The 21,951-nt window shown below is 36.9% G+C and overlaps 2 protein-coding genes across 2 annotated transcripts; both read left to right on the top strand.

The window, feature by feature from the left end:
- Nucleotides 1-4,735: 4,735 nt before the first annotated feature.
- trnau1apa (tRNA selenocysteine 1 associated protein 1a) lies at nt 4,736-9,954 on the top strand. The gene is given in 9 exon segments (XM_056264831.1): nt 4,736-4,963; nt 5,099-5,196; nt 5,343-5,442; nt 5,581-5,633; nt 5,917-6,048; nt 6,124-6,243; nt 8,045-8,204; nt 9,231-9,297; nt 9,493-9,954. Coding segments are annotated over 9 exon segments (933 nt in total). The 5' UTR covers nt 4,736-4,939; the 3' UTR covers nt 9,672-9,954.
- A 636-nt stretch (nt 9,955-10,590) lies between these two features.
- Nucleotides 10,591-21,502, top strand: stx12 (syntaxin 12). The gene is made up of 10 exons (XM_056264840.1): nt 10,591-10,684; nt 12,400-12,588; nt 15,332-15,401; nt 15,492-15,591; nt 15,753-15,890; nt 16,546-16,589; nt 16,674-16,779; nt 17,045-17,117; nt 18,853-18,935; nt 20,521-21,502. Exons 2-10 carry the CDS (start codon nt 12,492-12,494, stop codon nt 20,611-20,613), a joined length of 804 nt encoding a protein of 267 aa, XP_056120815.1. The 5' UTR covers nt 10,591-10,684; nt 12,400-12,491; the 3' UTR covers nt 20,614-21,502.
- Nucleotides 21,503-21,951: the final 449 nt, after the last annotated feature.

The raw sequence follows: 21,951 nt of genomic DNA, 5'->3' as shown, positions 1-21,951 counted from the left end.
AATATTAAGTTGCTGGATTAAATTAGATTTCCCATGATATCTTTCTAAGCCGAAAAAATAGGCAGAGTTCTGCTCCCCTTCTTCAATCCACCTTTTTCTTGACCTTATAAAGGCACCTTTTGCTTTGTTAGAGTACATTTCATTTAATTTAAGTTGTTCCGAAATTAACGTTAGCCGTTCCTCTTCTGATATATCTGCAGGGTCCTTCTGGTATAAGGTAATTATATTAGAGACCACTCTTTCTTCCTCCAATTTACGATTTTTGGATAAGATACTACCATAATTCCTCAAATATTGGCCAGTTTTAAATTTCAGAAGTTCCCAATTGCTACCAAAAGCACCCTCGGACTTTGCTTTATTCCAGAATTTCAATATTAGATTTGTAATGTCTGATTTTACCTCATCGCGTTTTAGAAGCGAACTGTTTAATTTCCAGTAAGCATTCCTACATCTTGTGGAAGGGGCAGATTGTAATGGGATAAAGATGGAGACAGCATTATGATCTGTTAATGGGGTTGTGATGATATTAACTGAAATTTTATCAATATTCAAATGATCAGAAACTAACCAGTAGTCCAATCGTGAACGTCTGGTGGCACTTCTATTACTCCAAGTAAAAGCATTTATGTTAGGATTGTTAACTCTCCATACATCAACCAAATTAAATTTTTTCATAAATAATGTTAAATTAACATTTACTGCAGTGGAAACACGTGGAGGCCAACAGTCAATATGTGATCCAGAATCATATTAAAATCCCCCCCTATTACTATACCTGAATTTGGAAAGTTATTAAGGGAATTTTGTATATGCTTCTCGAGAGTTTCAAGCAATATGTCGTTCTCATGGTTAGAATTATAACCATATATGTTAATAACTATCAAAGTAAAGTTTTCAATGGTTAATACTTGAAAAATAAAATGACCTGAAGTATCACTGACAGAAAACAAAATAGACCCTGGAAAATTATATTTTAGAGTCGCAACACCAGCAGAATGTTCAGACCCGTGAGCCTGCCACAGATCATTCCCCCATTGGGATCTCCATAATCTACTATCTTCCGGAACTGAGTGTGACTCTTGAATGTAACAGAAATCAGATTTGTGCTGCTTGACAAACAAAAACAACGCCTTGCGCTTAACAATATTCCTTATCCCCCTGGCATTAAGAGTAATGATAGATAAAGACGTATTAACAACAACAGATAGAACAATGCAAAAAGTAAAGTTTGGATGAAATTAGACTTTAACCATACTGCAAGGAGCTGCACCAATTAACTTAAATAGAAGGTGCATAGCGAAACTTAGTGATACAGTGAAAGCTAAGGAAATACCTAGGTTTTCAGTCGACAACTTAAGTTATTAGCAATTAGACATAAAATGTTAGCCTACAGAACATTGCAAATAATTGAACAGGAAGTAATAGAAGTTGTCTTGAAGGTATTTTAAGTTGAGTGTCATTAAAGTGCTCAATAATCCTTATAAAGTGCTCAATTTTTTCCTAATAAATTGAAAAATATATTGTTTCTCAGAACAGATAGAAAAACATATAGTGAATGACAAGTATTTAGGATATTATGGCTTAACTCGACTTAAGGCACATGTTAACAGGTGTGACGTTTACCACTTTCAGGTAACTGGAAACAGTTCAGCCCCGTTGGCAAAGGCACGACCTCCCACGAAGTAAGCAGCCTTCCCTTGTTCTCGCGCTTTAGCCACCAGAGGCCACAACTGCATCCTTCGCTCTCTGACTGCTGGGGATAGGTCTTCGGCAAAACGTAGCTTGTTGTTTTGCAGGAAGGTGGACTTCTTTGCAGCCTTCCATACAGCGTCGCGGTAGATACGAGCACTGAACTGTAGAATTATCCCTCGAGGCTTGGTGGCACCTTTCTTTAGTTGTCCAAGACGGTGCACTGAGTCAATAACTTCAGGGAGTTTGGCCTTGTGCTCCGGCAGGATAGACTGACAGATGTGTATAACCTCTTGGCGGATGTTTTGATCTGCGTTTTCAGCCATACCGTAGAGTCGCAGGTTCCACCGTCGCGAATAGTTTTCCAGCTCAGTGATTCGTTGTTCCAGTATGTTCGTCTTTTTCTCCGCCACGTTGACTCGGTCATCAATGTGTGTCACTTTACCTTTCACTTCACGAATCTCAGCGCAGGCAAAATCAACAGTCTTCTTTAGCCCCTCAATCTTTAGAGTATTGTTGGAAATCATTCTCTCCACACTCTTTTCCAGAGAGTCGATTCTCGTGTTGAAGATGACTGAGATTCTCTGCACAATATCCTCACTGTCTAGATCCACGGAGCGCTGCGGCTTCATTTTTTTTGGTGCAGGAGGTTTGGAGGGAGTTGAGGAAGGAGTTATGGGGAGAGGGGGGAAATCTGGGTCCCCGAGGGAGATCACCGGAGCATCCGCCATGCAGTAGTCGTGTAGGTTGTTCACAAGCGGATTGTCCATCGGTACCTGCATGCTGCTGTAGTAGTGGTTTGCTAGCTAGGTAAGCCGTTAGCCGAGGTTTTTCCTCACGTGTGTCGTTAAGAGGCGAGAATATTACACGATACAAGCTTAACAATAAATAGACACGGTGCACTCAACTCAGTATTAATGTATCTCCAAGAACATATTTAAAGTAACTATTATTCACTATGATGCATGTCTGAGGGTGAACAGCTCCGTCGCGTACGTGCACTCACTCCGCCATCTTGCCCGGAACCTATGAACGTTAGTAGGCTACCCCAGAGTGCAGTCTGGATGAGTCGGGACACTTTTAGGCGGGGCGACACGTGTCGCTCCGCCCACCCCCAATTTAATTGGTTTATAATACCGCAATCTTATTGGGGTAAACGATTCAGGTCTGAGCATGCGCATTCCTTTATGTACGATTTTGTGAATGATTTGGCCGTATCAAAGAAATATTAAATGCTAACTTTAATCGTATCTTATTATCAGTTTACCATGGTAATTTTTGTTAATATCTATTGGCTAATTCTTTATTATAATTGAGACACAGTATAGATTAAGTTATTGTTTAAAAACGAACGCTTGGTGACGTTACTTGTAGCCTACTTCAGGGAGATGTTTTACATTAGATTAGTGCGTGATTCACTTGGCTTCTTCATATTCAGGATCGGTGGATCAGCACAAACTCGGGATTTTACGCAAATGATGATAATTGACTGTAAGAATGTAAGCAGCTGATTTTAAATTTTAAAGCATGACCGTTTTTTGTTGTCATTTTTTAAACGAGATTGTCCAATTGCATTTTTTGGTACAAAGTGCAAATAAAATGTTTAATGGCAAACACGTTTCCTGGTTGATTACCTGTTCATACAATATGAGGGCCTATTGGTTCTGTAAAGCCCTATGTTATATTTTTTAAAGATTCATGTTTTCTAATAAGTGTCAACTGGTTATGTACGACTGTCTATCTGTGACTGTGACATCAGGTATATTAAAAATCCAATTGTTTATTCATCCACCATCGCATTGCGTGTTCATGTTCATGTATAGGCTACTTGATTAAAATGGTTACAAATATTAACACTCACATATAGGCTAGCTGCATAACCATAAAAAAACACACTGCTATAAATCTGTGCAATTATAATAGGCTGTAATAAAATAAATAAAACACCCAGCAGTGATATGAACATGCAGGCCAATTGCTTAAATACGCTGAGCACATAGCCTACATTACAATATTTGCTATAGATCAACATAACATCTGTTTTAGTAAAAAAAAAAAAAAAAAACATTTAAAAAAAAAAAACTTTTTACATTGCAGCGCTGCACGCGGATTTTATTCCCATTGTACGCACATAACCCAATGGCCAGGGCTTGTTATTTGGTAGCCTGTCTTATTTGTCACCGTGGTTTTGCTTTAAAATAAAATAAAACACACTTTCGGATTTATCCTTTGTTTTACTGAAATACAGGGTATTATCATAATTTGTGTAAAATCCCGAGTTTGTGTTTAATCACTGATCCTAATGGAAAAACGAAGAAGCATAAACGAATGATGTAAAATTAAGGAGCTCTGCATGACATGCGGAAAAATATTGTCTAAATCAGCCCACATAAAATTTATCTCTCCTTTGATCTGCCAGTAATTTCATGCAGTCATGCTCATTGCCCACCAAAAGTGGCACTGACTTATCTGCAGGGTAAATTAATATATAGTATAGCTATGCTAAATCTCAACCAGTGTATTATTTATCAGCAACATATTTTGTGATATCGCCAAGCCATAAAACTGCTCAATATTAAAGCTTACAATATGACTTTTTGTAAAGCTGCTTTGAAACGATGTGAATTGTGAATACATTTTGACAGTAACTTCATCTAACTTGATTCGTAAGTTCATCAAAACATTATCCAATTGATCGTTACTGAAATCGCAATGGTTATCACTTAATAGCCTATAGTACGGCCAGAGTACGGCCAAACAGCGTCATAGATAATTCATAAACTTGTACATAAAGGAATGCGCATGCTCGTGCCTCAAGCGTCTATGCCAATAAGATTGCTGTATTATAAACCAATAAAATCAGGTGTGGGCGGAGCGACACGTGTCGCCCCACCTAAAAGTGTCGCCCCGCCCCATCGTCCAGACTGCACTCTGGGGCTGATCCTTCTTCCCGGGCTTAGTTCGTTGTCTATCAGCCAGCCAGCCACAATCCACAAACATGAAATAGGGCGGGGCGGGGCGTGGCATGTGCGTGCGCATACCCTGTGCTGGTTCTCGCTTCTAGATGGCGCCGTCGGACAACATAACTTCTTTATAAACATTTGCACGTGCTGCGAGTAACTCGAACTGGTTTCACTTCAGAAAGAAAGAAGCGACTTTTTGGAAATAAAAATGCAATAATTCTACGGTAATGTAAACACGCTTTTGTAAAATATAACAATAGGAACAGCACAAATTACACGAGCGCAAAATGAACAGCCTCTGGATGGGCAACGTGAGTTCAGCAAATATAACATATCTCTATATATTTAAGTGTTCTATTGCGTGTTTACAGTTTGTACAAAAACGAGAATGTGACGCTAAAAGTATCTGGCTGTAAAGTTCGTGGTGTAACGTTATGTGTTGATAGCTGGAGTCCTACATGGATGAAGAGTTCATTAACAGAGCTTTTGCTCATATGGGAGAAACAGTGATGGGAGTCAGACTGATCCGAGACAAAATAACAGGGTAAAGAATTCTATCTATCTATCTATCTATCTATCTATCTATCTATCTATCTATCTATCTATCTATCTATCTATCTATCTATCTATCTATCTATCTATCTATCTATCTATCTATCTAAAGTGTCAGGATGTTGTTGGTCTCTCCAGGAAAATGGCAGGATATGGCTTTGTGGAGCTGAGAGATGAGACATCAGTAGAGAGATGCCTCCGCAAAGTGAATGGAAAACCTTTACCTGGTGCCACTCCTGTAATCATTCACAATTTATTCTAACTTGAAGTGATGACCAGTTCATATTTGTAAAATATGACATTGCAGAACATTTCATAAAAAATAAAATGTTAGACTGTTCTATCATAACCTTAAATTAAAATGCAATCTTTACAGCCAAAGAGGTTCAAGTTGAGTCGTTCCACTTACGGGAAACATGGTGAAAGCTGGTAAGAAATGCATTTTTTCCTTTTTATGAGTGGACTACCATACAATGTTTTGCTTCTTTTTTTTTTTTTTAAAGACTGGTGCAATATAGTGCTGCAAGCAAATAACTATAACTGAAAATGTCCAGTGCAGTCACAAAGTGGTCAACAGGAGACTATCAATGCGTAAAAAAAGAGTTCAGACAATTAAGTGAAAGTTAATAAACTGCTATAGATGTGGCAACTCAATGCGATTCATTAAAACAGCATGATGCTCTCAGCACTGTCTAACTGCTGTTCCCTGCAGCTCTACTTTCTCCCTCTTCGTGTCGGACCTCACCCCAGACGTGGATGATGGCATGTTGTATGAGTTCTTTAATTTTCATTTTTCATCCTGCTGCAATGGGAAGATAGTTCTGGACAGCAATGGATACTCAAAGTGAGACCTGAAGGATAAGTTCCTGTCAAATGTTTTCCTCTTCATTTCCTTCTGCTGATTCCTGTTGTTTTGTAGGTGCTGTGGCTTTGTGAGCTTTGAGAGTGAGAGAGAGCAGAGACAGGCTCTGGCAGAACTCCAGGGTGCTTCTGGACTCGGGAAGAAGCATTTACGCCTTAATCTGGCTGCAAATAAACTGTGAGTATTTGTTATGATAGGGAATTATGTGATGAGGTTGGATTTGTTTTTCTTTCCTTGTTAATCTGGACACAAACTTTGCTTCAAATAAAAAACACTGCCGTTTAAAAGTTTGTAAAGTTTGTCAGTAAGATTTTTGTTTAAAAAAAAAAAACTTTTATTCAGCAAGCACGCATCAAATTCCTCAAAAGCAACAGTAAAGACACTTATAATGTTACTAAGTATTTCTATTTTAAATAAATGCCGTTCTTTTGACCTTTCTGCTCGTCAAAAATGTATCATGGCTTCCAAAACAATAAAGAAATCTCTTTTCAACATTGATAATAGTAAGATATAATTCTTGAGCATCAAATCATCATTAGAATGATTTCTGAAGGATCATGTGCCACTGAAGACTGGAGGAATGATGCAGAAAATTCAGCTTTATCATCACAGGACTAAATTAAAATATATTATTATTATTACAATAGGTATTTAGAATGTGCATTTTTTTCACATACTGTTTTTACTGTATTTTTGATCAAGCCTCTGTGAACGTAATACTTCTTACCGACCACAAACTTTTGAACGGTATATGAAAAGAAGCATTGCTCAGTGTAAAGTGTTGTTAGGTATCGTTAATGTCTGTAGCAAAAGTGGCTTGCGTGCCAGCGTTTATTAAAGGGGTCATATAATGCCATTTTTGTACAAGCTAATATGATTCTTTAGGGTCTAAATTAAAACTTTGTAATATACTTTAATTAAAAATTCTCATTAGTATTGTAAGAAAACACTTATTTTACCTGGTCAAAAACAGCTCTGTTTTCAGCACGCCGTTTCAGTGCATATGACTTTAAATGATCATGAGCTTTGCTCACTCCGCCCCTCTGTTCTGTGCATACACCGTTTGTAACACATTGTTCAGTATAAACGTGGGATTATGAATTATATTGAGAACGTCGTACATAGAAAACATGCCGTAATGTACCCTGAGTGTAAACCTTAGCCGCATTCATCGTGAAGCGTGCAGCTAGCGATTTGCAAAGATATAAATATTAATATAAAGTTTAATAAAACGTTACACTCACTTCAGTTCTTCTGGAGATTCAGCAGGAACACGAATATCTGGTACCGATCCTTTATTCATGGCAGCTTCTTCCTTTATTCGAGCAGCTTCTTAGCAAATCCAGCTTTATACTGATCCTCGTTTATAAAGCAGTCTGCTGAGAAATGATTCGTGCAAACATGAAAGCATTGACGTTGCTCGTGGGGAATATTCCCTTCGAAAACAAACTCAGCCACTGCGTCTTCAGCGGTTCGGATTTGGGAACATCAAAATGACTGCTGTGTTCGTTATTACACCCAAGAACAGAACACCACAATCGCTAAGACGCCATTCTGCTCATAGACAGTGCTCCAACATATCAACAATGACCGCGCCGCGCAGACTATGATTGACAGCTCTCACGAGCGAGGGCGGGTCTGTGTTGAAACTCCTGTGCTGACTCCTGTCAATCAACAATCGTGGGAGGGGCGTCCGTTTTATTGACGTCACAAAAACGAACGGCTCAATTTGAGGCAGGGGAAAACATATAAGGAGATTAAAACAAAAACACTGGATGGATTTTTATCATTATATGATGGTTGTGTACAGGCACTGCCAACACACATTTCAGTACAATCAACTTGTAAAAGTGCATGTACCATTATATGACCCCTTTAAGTTAGTTTTGATCAAATCCCAAATCTTAAGTACTGTATAAACAATGCTGTTATCACAAAAAAAGTTGACATTAATGTTTCTAATCCTTCCCTACTCCAGGAAGAAGAAAGAGTCGTCTGAGAACAAAAATGGGCAATTCCATGCAGACAGCTATAATATCCATAACTCATATCTGAACCAGTACTATTACCCAGGGTACTCCAGCTACTCGTCTACATATGACTGGAACTATGATTACAACTACTTAAATCCTTCCCAGGTACAGTAGATGTGATTTAATTTGTGCACAATTTTTCAGGACATGCCAAATGTGCCTGAACCAATCAGCCACATTTTATTAAGTGCAGATTAAAGGAGAACTCCGGCGCAAAATGAACCTTTGGTCTAATTACACATTGTTACCTAGTCAACCGTTATCTGAGATTTGTTTTCATGATTATCGAATGTAAATAGTTTTATCTCTACAAACAGTTTAGCCTATAAAGCTAGTATAACACTAGTATATTGGGCATAGTGTAATGACAAATAAAAATCACTTGTTAATACCACTAACAAGGCTCAAAATAGCCCCACACTATAGCACGGTAGCATAATGAGGCTCCCTACCTTCAAACCAAAGCATTGAGAACTTTGTCAGTGTCCAGACAGTTTAATAAGAAGATATTTTAAACATACAGTCAACTTCGCGTATACAGGCAGAAGCCATCTTTGAAAAACAGTCTCTACCAGTTGATCTACGAACGCCGATCCAAGCCTGCTGTTCGCGCTCACCTTATCACAACTTATAGCTCGTTCACATTCTCACCAGCGCACTTGGATCGGCGTTCGTAGATTGACTGGTAAAGGCTGTATTTCAAAGATGGCTTCTGCCTGTATACGCGAAGTTGACTGTATGTTTAAAATATCTTCTTATTAAACTGTCTGTACACTTACAAAGTTCTCAATGCTTCGGTTTGAAGGTAGGGAGCCTCATTATGCTACCGTGTTAGTGTGGGGCTATTTTCAGCCTTGTTAGTGGTATTAACAAGCGATTTTTATTTGTCATTACACTATGCCCAATATACTAGCGTTATACTAGCTTTATAGGCTAAACTGTTTTTAGAGATAAAACTATTTACATTCGATAATCATGAAAACAAATCTCAGATAACGGTTGACTAGGTAACAATGTGTAATTAGACCAAAGGTTCATTTTGCGCCGGAGTTCTCCTTTAAATTCTATTCCTATAACTGTCAGTGGTGCTTGTTTATCAGATTGTATAAGTTATATTCAGTATTTTGTTAGCCTTAGTGTCTAATAAATTTGTTTTTGTAATCACAGGGTGAAGAGATGGAAGATGATGACCTAGAGTGTAAGTTTTTATTTGCATATTGGACGTTACCTAACTTTTTTTTTTTTTTACTCTTTGGATTCAATATTCCACATAAGCACTTATCACAGCTTTTAATTGTAACCCGATGTAATACAAATAACAGTTTACATATAAAAGCCTTGATTCCACCACATGGGGTGTATTACTCTTGCATCTTGTTTCTCTGTGTTGCAGATCCAGACTCTGGAATAAATGTGATGGAGGCAAATGAGAGATTTATGGACCAGAGTGAGGAACTTTACAGTGCTCTGATGGGTTGTTTCTTCCAGCCTCCTGAATCATGGGACGGGGTCACCTGTAGTGTTACCTGTTACCTACCAGAACCAATTTATCAACATGAGGATATGGACTGAGTACATATACTCTTGTTTTTTCACTCTTGTTTACTGTTTGTTTATATTACAAAGAATCCATTATTAAGGTAACTGAGGACGAAAATGAATTAAAATTACATTAGTTAATTTTTTTAAGAATGCAGCTTTTGCAGTACTGTATGTGATTTATAATGTCACTGTAGAAGTGTATAAATGAAATGAATTCAGGTTTGTTTGTTTTGCCATGTTCTTTTGTTTGGAAGTGTACAATAAACAGTAAGTTTAGTAAAATAAATAACTGAAATAAGTTTTTGTTTGAACAGCAATGTCTTGTTTTTTCTATTAAAAGATGGTTAAGGTATTACATATTTTATCCATCTAGCTTTATGCATATACCGAATCAAAATAAATCCAATAATAACCCAATAGGGGTTTGCTAATTTGGCACCAAATGTTGATTTGTTCTCACTTACTGACTTTATTTATTTTTATTTAAGCTTAAGTACAGTATAGACCAAAAAACAAAACAAAAAAAACATGCAAGCTACAAGAAAAAAAATACAAATACAAAGGGGTTTATATAATTTAAACTACAAAGTGGTTCATTCAGTGGTAATAAATAATGATAAAAGATTAAATAAAATAAGGTCGTTTATATAAATTTGAAGAGATTGAGAAAAAGACTTGTACATTGTTTTTATTAGTTTAGATTTAAGCTATTTACTGGTTATTTCTTTAAATCACAGTCTAGTAGGATTTTTTTTTTTTTTTTTTATTATTCTAATGAACAAAAAGTACAGGGGATACATGTATCAAGCACAAAAGAAAAAATAAATATAACAGTACAATCAAGCAAGGCAGTAGATACGGGATAGTCTACCAAAAATCAAAATAAAAGTTCACAAAACATGCACAGAAACGTCTAGTAGGATATTGGTGTGTGTTTGTGTACCCAGTTGTGTTATCACGTGCTCTTGAAGGCACTGCCCCTTAGCGGAAGTACAAAGTGCATCATACCGGAAGTCCCGAGTAAGGAGCGGCCCTGAACTCAAGTAAGAGCATTACATTTATTTCTCAGAAATAATAAAAACAACGCAATGACTGGTGTAATATATGTTCGGAATGGACATGAAAGCGTCTTTAGATGTCAGAGTAGGCTAAATGTGGATGGTATAATGCAGCATTATGATGGTTTTGTGTCAGTATATTTATGCTAATACTAGGGTGTTGTTTTGTGCTTTAACGGGTTTCTGTTTGAATTGCAAGTTAGTTTTTTTGTGGTATTTAAGAGAAAACCAGTCTGTTGACTTTTTATAAATAATACCTAATCATTTTATCATGTAACAAAAGTTTCCAGCGGTGTTTTACGTCATTAAAGGTGTTTTAGTTAGTTAACGTTAGCTCACCAGCTTAGCTTTCACTGTTCTGGTGTCGGTTTCTCTTTAACATAGTTTTATGGTCACCTGAAAATAAATAAACGACACATATACTAGTAAAATAACGAAAATGACCATTAATTGTTAGTACCGCCTCATTAAGTTTTCTATGGAATATTATTCTGGTCTGGTATAATGATCTTATTTAGTTATTTAATCCTTCATAAATTAACGTAACGTTACTCATCTGCCCAGAATAACGGTAATAGTGCTAGGCTATATATGGACGTTTACTGCATGTTTAACTAAACTGAGTGTGATACTGGTGAAACATACTTGTTGACTCTGCAATATGAGTAAGCAGTTTAACACTAACGTTGCATTGTGTCTAAATAGTTTTTTGAGTTAAAACTATGAAAATTTAATATCATGATGATGGAGTCAAAAATGATCACAGTATTATTGATTTAATGTGCTGTTAATGTTCAGCCTTATGCATTTTTTGTTTGCATTAAACATTAAAGTAATAACATTTACAATGACGGATGAATTTTAAATTAATTAAAAATATTGGTGGGGTGACTCTAAACATAACTTCTAACATACTTCATGTTTAATAAAGTGAAAAAAAAATGTATATAAAGCCATTTCAGCCTTTAAAGCAAAGGTATGATAAATTTATTATGTATTTTATCTGTGCATTAAAATTCAGCCTGGTTTTTTCGCATTGGGCTGAACAAAAACAGTCAAACTTTTCTGAAAAAAAAAAAAAACAGAAAACATTCATATAATTTATTAATTCATACATTCATTCATTCATTCATTCATATAATTTCCCTCAGCACTTGCTTGTAAAGGTTTTCAAAAGTTGTAGAGGTAAGAGGTTGTAAAACCTCTTACTCCTTCCACCATGTTTTCACACAAAACAAAACGTGACAAGTGTTACTGTGAGTTTTTCCAAATTGTGGAAATCAAATATGGCTTTAATGATAATTAAAATAGGAACGGATAATACTAATTGGGAATTGTTTCATGGTTTTTCATCAAACCAGTAACCGTTTCATCCCTATTCATGTTAATGTGTTTCATGTGTCAGACTTTTAATTTAATAGGCTATTTTTTATGTTAATCTTCAACCTTTAGTTGAAAACTGCAGGCGAAAGTTATTCAGGCAGTATATACTACAGTTTCTAGGCTTTACAGTACACACTCATACTGTGATCTGGGCTGTTTAATATCATGTTGAGTTTGATCTATTCTTATCATCACTGCCACCGAGCATGTAAGGTGACATTACACACTGTTCCTTATACTAGTTAAAGGCTCAAAGTGGCTGCAATGATAAGGCATTATAGCGTGTAATATTATAATTGCTGTTTCTCTGTCCACAGCATTTTTAGGCACTGATATACACTTCCTGCTGTAGTTTCATCCGCCCTTTCTCCCGAGACATCCATCGGAGCCAGCAGAATATCCTGCAGTCATGTCGTACGGAAGGACAGAGCAGCGCGTCCCACCAAAAGACTTCATCAGCCTCATTCAGACATGCAGCTCCAACATTCAAAAGATCACACAGAACAGTGAGTGTCTGGAGATTGCTGGATCTGTGTCGGTTATCAGTGTGTGATGTTGATTTAAAAAAGTGCTAGTTAGTTGCAATTAATCTAAAGATACTACCAGGTAGTATATCAGATAGATTTGACAACATTGTGAAAGGTTCATGATGATTAAGCTCTGCATAAAACTGTTAAAGGATGCATGTTGTGTATAAAGGTAGGGACACACCAAACCGATGGCAAAGAAACTAGCGTTGATGAAAGCCGACTGTGTTGTCGCCTCGCGTCGCCTGCGTCTGGGCAAAAAATCTATGCTTGAACATACCGAAAGGACTACAGCCGACTGTCAGCTTGCACGCACGTTAAAGGAGATAACTGTCTATTTAAGCAGATATATTGGTATATATTCGTCATTTTAAGTAATCTTACCTGAGCATTCCAATGCGCAAATATTGTCATAATAACATGAGCGGAGTAAGCAAGCGCTGCTTTGTTTTTGGTTTGATTTGTATACCTGCAGTCTTAGTTTCGCGTTCCCTAAAATAGGAAAGCGAAACTAAGACCGCAGGTATACAAACCAAACCATAAACAAAGCAGAGCTTGCTCACTCCACTCATGTAATTATGTAAATATTTGCACATTGGAATGCTCAGGTAAGATGACTTAAAATTAGACCAGCCTTCTGTTATGATTTCAACACTTTTTCTCTTATTCTTGTGCACTGATTCGTTCGCTAAACTGAACAGCCAATCAGAGTTCTCTCTCTCACTGACCCCGATTCTACATGGGGCCCCCCCCCCCCCCAAACTGCACCTGACTAGAGCCAACGGTGCAGCTGACCATCGGCTTGGTGTGTCCCTGGCTTAAGAATGAGAATAAAAATGAAGTGAAAAATAACTTTCTGAATTGTCTGACATGAATTAATTTCTTGAAGAACATCTTGGGTTATATTTCATTCTCAAATCAAAAGTAAAAAAAGATAATACAAATATAAATTATATAAAGAAAGAAATCATGTTTGTAGGATGCTTAAAGTGTGTATGTCAGGTTAAATTTGTAATTATGATTAACACAAAATAGTTAGGGGAAATACTCGTTTGACAAGTTGATGTATTGTTTTGTATGTTTTTCGATACCTAAAGGCAGAATATAAGATGAAAAAGTTCGTTATTTTCAGTACTCACATAAAACTGCTCCTCCCCCCAAACGAATCGCTTGATGTCATAAGAGGGAGACGTCTCCCCAGGTCGCTGAGAAAGTGAGTTTTTGAGCTGTGTTGATAATTGTACGTGTGATAGAGCGAGAGAATTAGTGATTAGGACATTTATTTATTCAGTTAGTTATTTAAGTTAGGTAGTTAGTTAGGTATACGCAGGCGTATTTTCACGATGGTGAATTACTGCGTTTGTGCTGGGTGCAAAAACACAGCTAAAACCGGTCACAGAGTCCACTTTTTCCCAAAAAGCAGGTCTGTGTTCCGTGCCTGGGTCAACTTTGTTTTTATACCGTGTATTCTCTGTGTATATTCATGCACCGAACCGTGACGCCTGTACCGTTTCGGTTCAATACGAATACATGTACCGTTCCACCTCCAAGTTATGTCTATAGCCTTACTTACCAAGACACCTGACCAACTCTCCACTGGTTCTCTTCACACCAGATATTTATGTTTCTTCGATAGGAATTATTTAAATTTATGTTTGGCTCCTCATCTGTCTCACGCCTGGGAGGCTCAAAATTGTATGGCTGTGGGCCATCGTAGGTTTGAGGGGGATTTTGGATCTCCTTAGACTCAAAACTCTCCATACTTGAATAGAACTTTTTTGGCACGTCTCCCTCTTCTGACGTCACAGCTCAGCTGTGTTTTAAAAATATGATCTTGACAGAAATGGCTATAAAGCTTACTGTAGGGCAATTACAGTAATAATTTAATGATAATTACATTTTCACTCAGACATCTAAACCTTATTTAATATATCGAAAAAAAAAAAAATTAACCTGACATACACACTTTAAGATTGTTTGGCTTTATGAAATTATTTTTTGCTAACTGTGCACCTTTTCAGTGCCACTTCTTTGCCATTTTTTCAGTCATTTTCACCATTGGGATTTCAAAAATTTGTTCAATAAAGAATTCTGATCCATGAAGCAAGTTATACAGCTCCGAGATGATTATGAAGTAAAAAAAAAAAAAAAAAAAAAAGAAGTCTTATGCTTACCAAGGCATTTATTTAATCAAATAATAGAGAAAAAAAGTAATATTGTAAAACATTATTACAATTTTAAATTATATAATTTTCTATATGAATATATATTTAAAATGTAATTTATTCTTGCAATGTCAAAGCTGAATTCTTATCAGCCAGTCTTACAAAGTAAATGCATTATAAATGTTACTGTCACTGTTGATGTACTATTCACTGACACAATTTAATGCATCCTTGATGATTAAAAATATTAATTAAAAAAACTCTTGCTGACCCTAATCTTTTGAATGAGTGTGTTAGTCATTCTTGAATAATCTAATTAAATGGGATTTTATTTCTTACTAATTGGACTCATTTTGTATTTTGCTTTTACGTTTTTTTTCTTATCTCCATGCACAAAATAATATTTCTTCTTGTTTTGTGTTTATTTGTTGATGTGAACTATGATTTATACATTTGTTAAATAGATTCACACTACTGTCCGTATTTGTCTTCTGTGAGAGACCTGCATTGACTCTACACAGCCTGATTTTAGAGTAACTTTGTGTTTTCTACATTAGCGGCTCAAATCAAGAGCATGGTAAACCAACTGGGAACAAATCAAGACACCAGTGAACTGCGTGAGAGACTGTGAGTGTTTAACTCTTGATTTAATTATAGCTGTGCACTTCCTGGTCCTCTTGTGCACTTGTATTCTCAGTATTTGTGATTTGTATACAGTCAGCAGGTGCAGCACTACACAAACCAGCTGGCCAAAGAGACCAACAAACACTTGAAAGACCTTGGCGTACTCTCTCTACCTGTCTCCCTGTCTGAACAGGTGCGTTTGTATGTGCAGGCTCACATTTTAACCTCCAGAGTAATGTTTACATGAAGCCTAAGGAAATACAAATTCAAATGAAAAGGTCAGTTAAAGGTGTTGCTGAATAATCTATTTTCTGAATCGTTTGGTTAAAATCATTGATTTTCATCTTTAAACAGAGACAGCAGAAAATCCAGAAGGACCGGCTGATGAATGATTTCTCCGCTGCTCTCAACAACTTCCAAGCAGTGCAGCGTCGAGCCGCAGAGAAAGAGAAGGAGTCGGTGGCCAGAGCCCGAGCAGGGTCTCGCCTCTCTGTAAGATATACTTATCGGTCCTTTAAGAATAATGTTTCCACATTAGCTCCGATCCAAACCCTTGTGAAACGTCTCCATGGGTAGCTAGTTAGGGCAGAAACACTGCCCCACATGTGAATCGCACAAGGCTCGACTACATTTACATTTGTTTGGAATAGAGCCTGATGTTAGAATGTTGATAACTTGAACCCAAAAATACCTTACAACAGGGTTAGAAATTAACAAAATGAACAAGAGCAGGTACATTTAATCATAAATGTAAGGTAATCATAAAAATTACCTTACAAAGGTAAAATATGGCCCTAGAAATCAATCTCAAGGGGCAAATATTGCTCCTTATTGGAAAAGCTCATTTCTTGCCCTACACACAAATATTTTATTGAAATGGATCATTTCTATAAAGTCTTTTACTAAATAAATGAAAATACTTGAGATCAAACATTGTGAAATCATTCATTGTGGTATGGTACACCTACTTTACACCATTCAAACAAAACACAGTGGAACACAAAAAAATCTGCCCTTTTTTGTGTGTGCAGAATATACTGACTGTTAGTAAAATGAGTTGCTGATGCTGACCTATGTTTTTAATTTTTAAAGTATTCTTCAGTATGTATTATTTAGTGAAGTGCTTTTGTGTTGTGATTTACTTTAGGCTGAAGATGGAGGTCATGAGGAGCAGCTCGTCTCCTTTGATAAGTATGTCTCAGATATTCCCTGATTATGAGCTCCCAGCACGGAGTAAAAGCATTGCAGTTGAAAACATTCTGTGTGTGCATGCAGTAATGATGACTGGGCTAAGACCACCATTCAGACAGAAGATGTGGCCATAACAGAGGAGGACCTGGAGCTCATTAAAGAAAGAGAAACTGCCATTCGACAACTTGAGGTCAGTTTCCTCCTTTCCTCCCAGCACTACCTGTTTTTTTTTTTTTTTTTTTGGCCAATTCAGTGTGTCAGTTTAAAACTAAAGATGCTGCACAAATATATGCAAACTAACCTCTCAAGTCACTTAGACAATCTGTAGCTGTCATTATACACTACTTTTACCCTGCTTACACCTGCTGTGAACATGAAGTGTATTTTTGTATTCATGAGTTACGTGTTTGTGCTGTCATCTGTAATTTTGCTCATTACCTCGTCTGTTATTGCAGTCAGACATTTTGGATGTGAATCAGATTTTCAAGGATCTCGCTGTGATGATCCATGATCAGGGTGAAATGATAGGTAAGTACAGTCTGTCTTTAATCTATACTTCTGCACACTGCTGTTACAACATTTTCAAACAAAAATTCTGTCATTTATTCATGCATTAATCACACAACCTGTATGACTATTCCATGGAACCAAAAGGTGAATTTTTGATCAATTTATTGGCTGTTTTGTCCCAAGGATGCAAAATTACCATACAAGTCAGACCTAATGTCATATTGGTTTGGAATGACATGATGGTGATTAAATGATGACAGAACTTTTAGGATATTAGCAGTGCAATTTGTTGTGAATTCAACAGGTTAAACCTACACATTTCTAAGGCCTCTAATTTATCAACTTTGCTTGAAAAACCTGTTGTACACAATCTACTAAATGCCTTCTGTCGTCTGATTGATATTTTATACTTTTTTTAGGAAGTAAAAGTCCTTTTAGTGTATTTCTAGGTTGTGATACACATTTTTGCTGTGAAATATATATATATTTTATGTAAGAATAACTTTTATATTGTTAGTAATATTTCAAGACGAACACTTACTGGATGTTTTGTAGAAAAAGCATGTTGAAATGTGAGTATTAAATATGATACATCAGGCTTTTGAGGAATGTTTATATGTACATATCTCTATCATCATTAGATTATGTTTTGACCCTTTCAATAAAACCTTCTGAGCTGTGATCATAAAACAAAGTAATTAAATATCCTTTTACTAAGACATACAGCCATGGCCAAAAGTATTGGCAGTGACATAAATTGTGTGTTTTGCAAAGTTTGCTTCTTCGGTATTTGTAGATCTTTTCCACATGTTTCTAAGGTATACTGGAAAACAATAAGCATTTTGTAAGTTTTAAAGTCTTCTTTTTTTTTCTTTTTTCTTTTTTTTTTTTTGCAAAAACATTCAATATATGCAAATAGTCCATTTTTACAGTGTTGATCCTTCTACTTCATAAGCTCTGCTATTCGCTCTGGCATGCTGGAAATCAGCTTACAGTATATGCCAAATCCTGACTGATGTGGTGATGCATTCTTGGCTTATTAGTGCTCAGAGTTTGTGGACTTTTTTCAGGACTGACTACAGCTTCTTTGTGGGATTAAGATCAGGGGAGTTGCCTGGCCACGGATCCAAAATTTCAATGTAATGATCTCCGAGCCAACTCTTGCCTTGTGATATGCTGGAAAATGCATGGATCATCACAAAATTGCTCCTGGATCGTTAGGAGAAGTTGCTCTTGCAGGACGTTTTGATACCATTGTTTATTCATGCCAATGTTTTTGGGCAGAATTGTGAGAGTGCCCACTGTCTTGGATGAAAAGCAACCCCACACATGGATGGTCTCGGGGTGCTCCACTGTTGGCACGACACAGGACTCATGGCAGCATTCACCGATTTTCCAGATGTCCCAAACAGTATGAAGGGGGCTTCATCAGATAAAATAACTTTACACCAGTCCTCTGCTGTCCAATCCTTGTTCTTCCTGCCGAATTTCAGTCTGTCCTTGATGTTTTTCTTGTAGAGAAGTGGCGTCTTTGCTGCCCTTCTTGACAACACACAATGAAGCTCTTTGCAATTATTTAAAATGCATTTGATCTCTCTACACAATAATCTAGAAACAGTGTTAATCAACACACAACAACTGAAGCAGCAAACTTTGTGAAACACAAAATTTGTGTCACTGCCAATATGTACTGCCACGGCTGTATTATTGGGCGATATAGTGACAACTGATATTTAAATGCATTTTATTACAGATAGCATAGAGGCTAATGTGGAAAGTGCAGAAGTGCATGTGGAGAGAGGAGCTGAGCAACTACAGAGAGCAGCTCAGTATCAGGTACAGTAAAAGCTTCAGCATTACTGTACATCACACACACACACACACAAAGACAGCTATGGCATTTTTTAAATATCATAAATGCATTCTCAGTTAGAACACCTGTGTCTTTTGAGTTTTTCATGCACTGTCTTCTAAGTCACTTTGGGAGGACAACACAGGACTCCACACTGTGACCAAATGCATTTTGCAACCTTTTTTCCTGCCAGTGCGACTAAATTTTGGTCAAACTGGTGCGACCACCACGTTGCCCAACTTAAAAGAGCTGCCATTTCTGTGGCATATGAGAAACGGCAAACAAAAACGAAAGTGGAACAAAACCACGCTACTCGTTTGAGCTGCGCGGCACAGCCAGTTTATCAGCTCGAACCAATAACAGATAGCGCAGCGCGAGCTCAGAACATGTACTTGCGGGCCGATCTCGATCACGTGACACCATTACTACACAGCGCTGGGAGATCAAGTGAGAAAGCGTTTGAATTCTCCGCAGTATAATTAACACCGCCAGATCTATTGAGAAGCATTGAAACTGAGTCCAATTCTCTGTTATAAATCATAAAAATCAGATCAAATAGCACTGACGTGGAAACCATGAGAAAAATTGTGCCATGAATGAACAAGTTAAAGAAGGCATTTCAGTCCACAAATCACCAACATTCGCCATGGATGTAATGTAGTAATGCTAACTGTAACCATGATATTGTGGCAGAAATAGTCAAATGTTTTTACATTATTTCAGGGTTCGTACAACCTTTTGAGAGTGAAATTCAAGCACTTTTCAGGGACTTTCAAGTGCTTCACACTTTGGTAACGCTTCCTTTTACAGTACAGTACTTACGTGTACTTACAGTGTACTTACCTAGAAAGTACTGGCTAATATATGGTAAGTACATGGTTCAGGGTTAGTACCTAGTTATTACCCAGTAATTATAATTACTATAATAAGTACATAGTAAGTACATGGGTAACAGGACTGTAAAAGGAAGCGTTACCCACACTTTTTCAAGCACTTCAAAGCCCTAAACATTATCAAGTTTAATGTGATGACCAAAAAATTTGGCCTATAACCAGTAGATGACAGCAGAGGAGCAGGTATTGGCTCATTAGCCATTTCCACTCCCTAATATTTTTTTCCCACACGTTATGCTTTTATTTTTGTAATATGGATTTCATATTATCTAAATATAAATGATCAAGTCAGCAAAAAATAAACTTTGATAAAGTTTGACACTTTTGTACTGAAGTAGTCACTGAAGTGACTGAAAAGTCACAAAGTGTCATGAAAAGCAAAAACTTCTTCAAATTGCGAAGAATTACACAAAGCAAGTAAAGAGTGCTCTTTTTAGTGATTAACAATCCCCCATCCCCCTCTGCACTACCAAATCAGGTGCTGGCTCTACCATCTGTAGAACTTAGTGGCACCGGTGCTACTGCTCTCAAATGTTAGTCTGGAGGCCTGCAACATCTGATGCAAACTTTAATGTAAATTAGAGTTTCGATTAGGGCAAATGGATCAAGATATAAAACTATGCATGTTGCATACATTCTATTTGATAATGACAATATTTTCTTTCCATCACTGTAGCAAAAGTCTCGTAAGAAGATGTGTATCCTGGCAGTGGTCCTTTCCGTAGTGATCGTCATCATCAGCATTGTTATCTGGCAGTATTCCAAATGAAGATCCTTCCTCTACCCTTCCCCTTTTTCTCATTTCTTTAATTTATTTTCTTGCTTGCAAATCCAATGCCATCCACATGTGAAGGGAGGTCAATGGCTCAGCAGCACCTGTAGGTCCATCTCTGTAGGTTTGCAGGGTTAGATGCAGTATGAACTGGCTAAAGCGAATGTAACATTCCCTAGCCTCTCTCCTCCGGCCCTTTAGTTCGTAATGAAGAAGGAATTAGCTCACGGATGTGGTGGAAGAAAAAAAAAAGTGATATAAGATTACATTTAGATTCTTGTGATACATTTCTAGCACTAACACTACTTTACATTTCTTAATAAAACCAGGTTATTTCATTTTGAGATAAGGTGTAAAATGGCATCTAATGACTGAGTTGTTTGTTTTACATCTTACTGTAATATAATTTGGGCTTTAGATGTCTTGTATAATGTACATTTCAAATATGTCAAACTTCTCAAGTCACTCCAAAGGTTAACAGCAAATTGCTTAGATGAGCTGCAGAATTAATCGTGCATTGTTGTTGATACCAGTGATAAAAGTAGACCAGAAGAATTGCAAGTATGAAGCAGCAATGATACCTAAAGCTCAAACATCTCTGAACTTCAGTTTCAATACTGTTACTGGTGTGAAAGCATAGGTTTATTATATAGGTCTATTAATCATATAGCTGTAAATGTGTTGTATAAGCACTTGTAATCAATATTATGGCTGAAACAAATTTGTATATTTCAACATGAAAAGTCTGCACAGTACATTAAAATTATGTAAAAAGAATTGCACTCATACTTTTAGAACATGCAAAAATGAATGTCTTTTTTCTTTTAAACAAAATGATTTATATGACTGCTATGAGTACATGAGTAAAGAAACATGTCTTAATCAAGTCTGCCTTCATGATTCTCTTTTATAATTATTCAAGCCACATTTAGCAGTGGTGAAATGAGCACTGTGAATCTGACCAGTCAGGATATTCTATATATTTCAGAAAGTACACAGTGTACGCTATATCAGCCCAGCATTCACTGCAGTCTTTTGATTGGCTCTGGTTGTGTGGGCTAATTAAAGTTTAGGGCTTTTATTACCCTTTAGGCTTACCTTTTAAAAATAGCAGAATATTAAACTTTGCCGGGCAACTAGTGTCCCACATTGTTTTTGCCATGGAAATGAGGATAGGTTTCAATGGGATAATATTTAATCCGGGATATTCATCTGGTGGGCAATAGAATATAAGAAGCCACCCAAAAGCAACCAGTGGGCACATTGAATTATAGCCACCTTGGTAACCTCATAGCAATTCCCTGATCTTGTGACGGCAAGGTTTTACTAAAAAAA

This window comes from Rhinichthys klamathensis, unplaced genomic scaffold, assembly GCF_029890125.1.
Source record: "Rhinichthys klamathensis goyatoka isolate OS25496 unplaced genomic scaffold, OSU_Roscu_1.1 h1tg000225l_1, whole genome shotgun sequence".
NCBI lineage: Eukaryota > Metazoa > Chordata > Actinopteri > Cypriniformes > Leuciscidae > Rhinichthys > Rhinichthys klamathensis.
The sequence above is the reverse complement of the archived record's forward strand: the minus strand, read 5'-3'. Positions and strand labels throughout refer to the sequence as shown.

What these genes read in the sequence shown, in the direction of transcription:
- stx12 (XM_056264840.1), top strand. Translation starts at nt 12,492, where the DNA reads ATGTCGTACGGAAGGACAGAGCAGCGCGTCCCACCAAAAGACTTCATC. An exon ending in TCAAAAGATCACACAGAACA is followed by an intron (nt 12,589 to 15,331) that starts GTGAGTGTCTGG and finishes TTTCTACATTAG; the next exon opens with CGGCTCAAATCAAGAGCATG. An exon ending in CTGCCATTCGACAACTTGAG is followed by an intron (nt 16,780 to 17,044) that starts GTCAGTTTCCTC and finishes CTGTTATTGCAG; the next exon opens with TCAGACATTTTGGATGTGAA.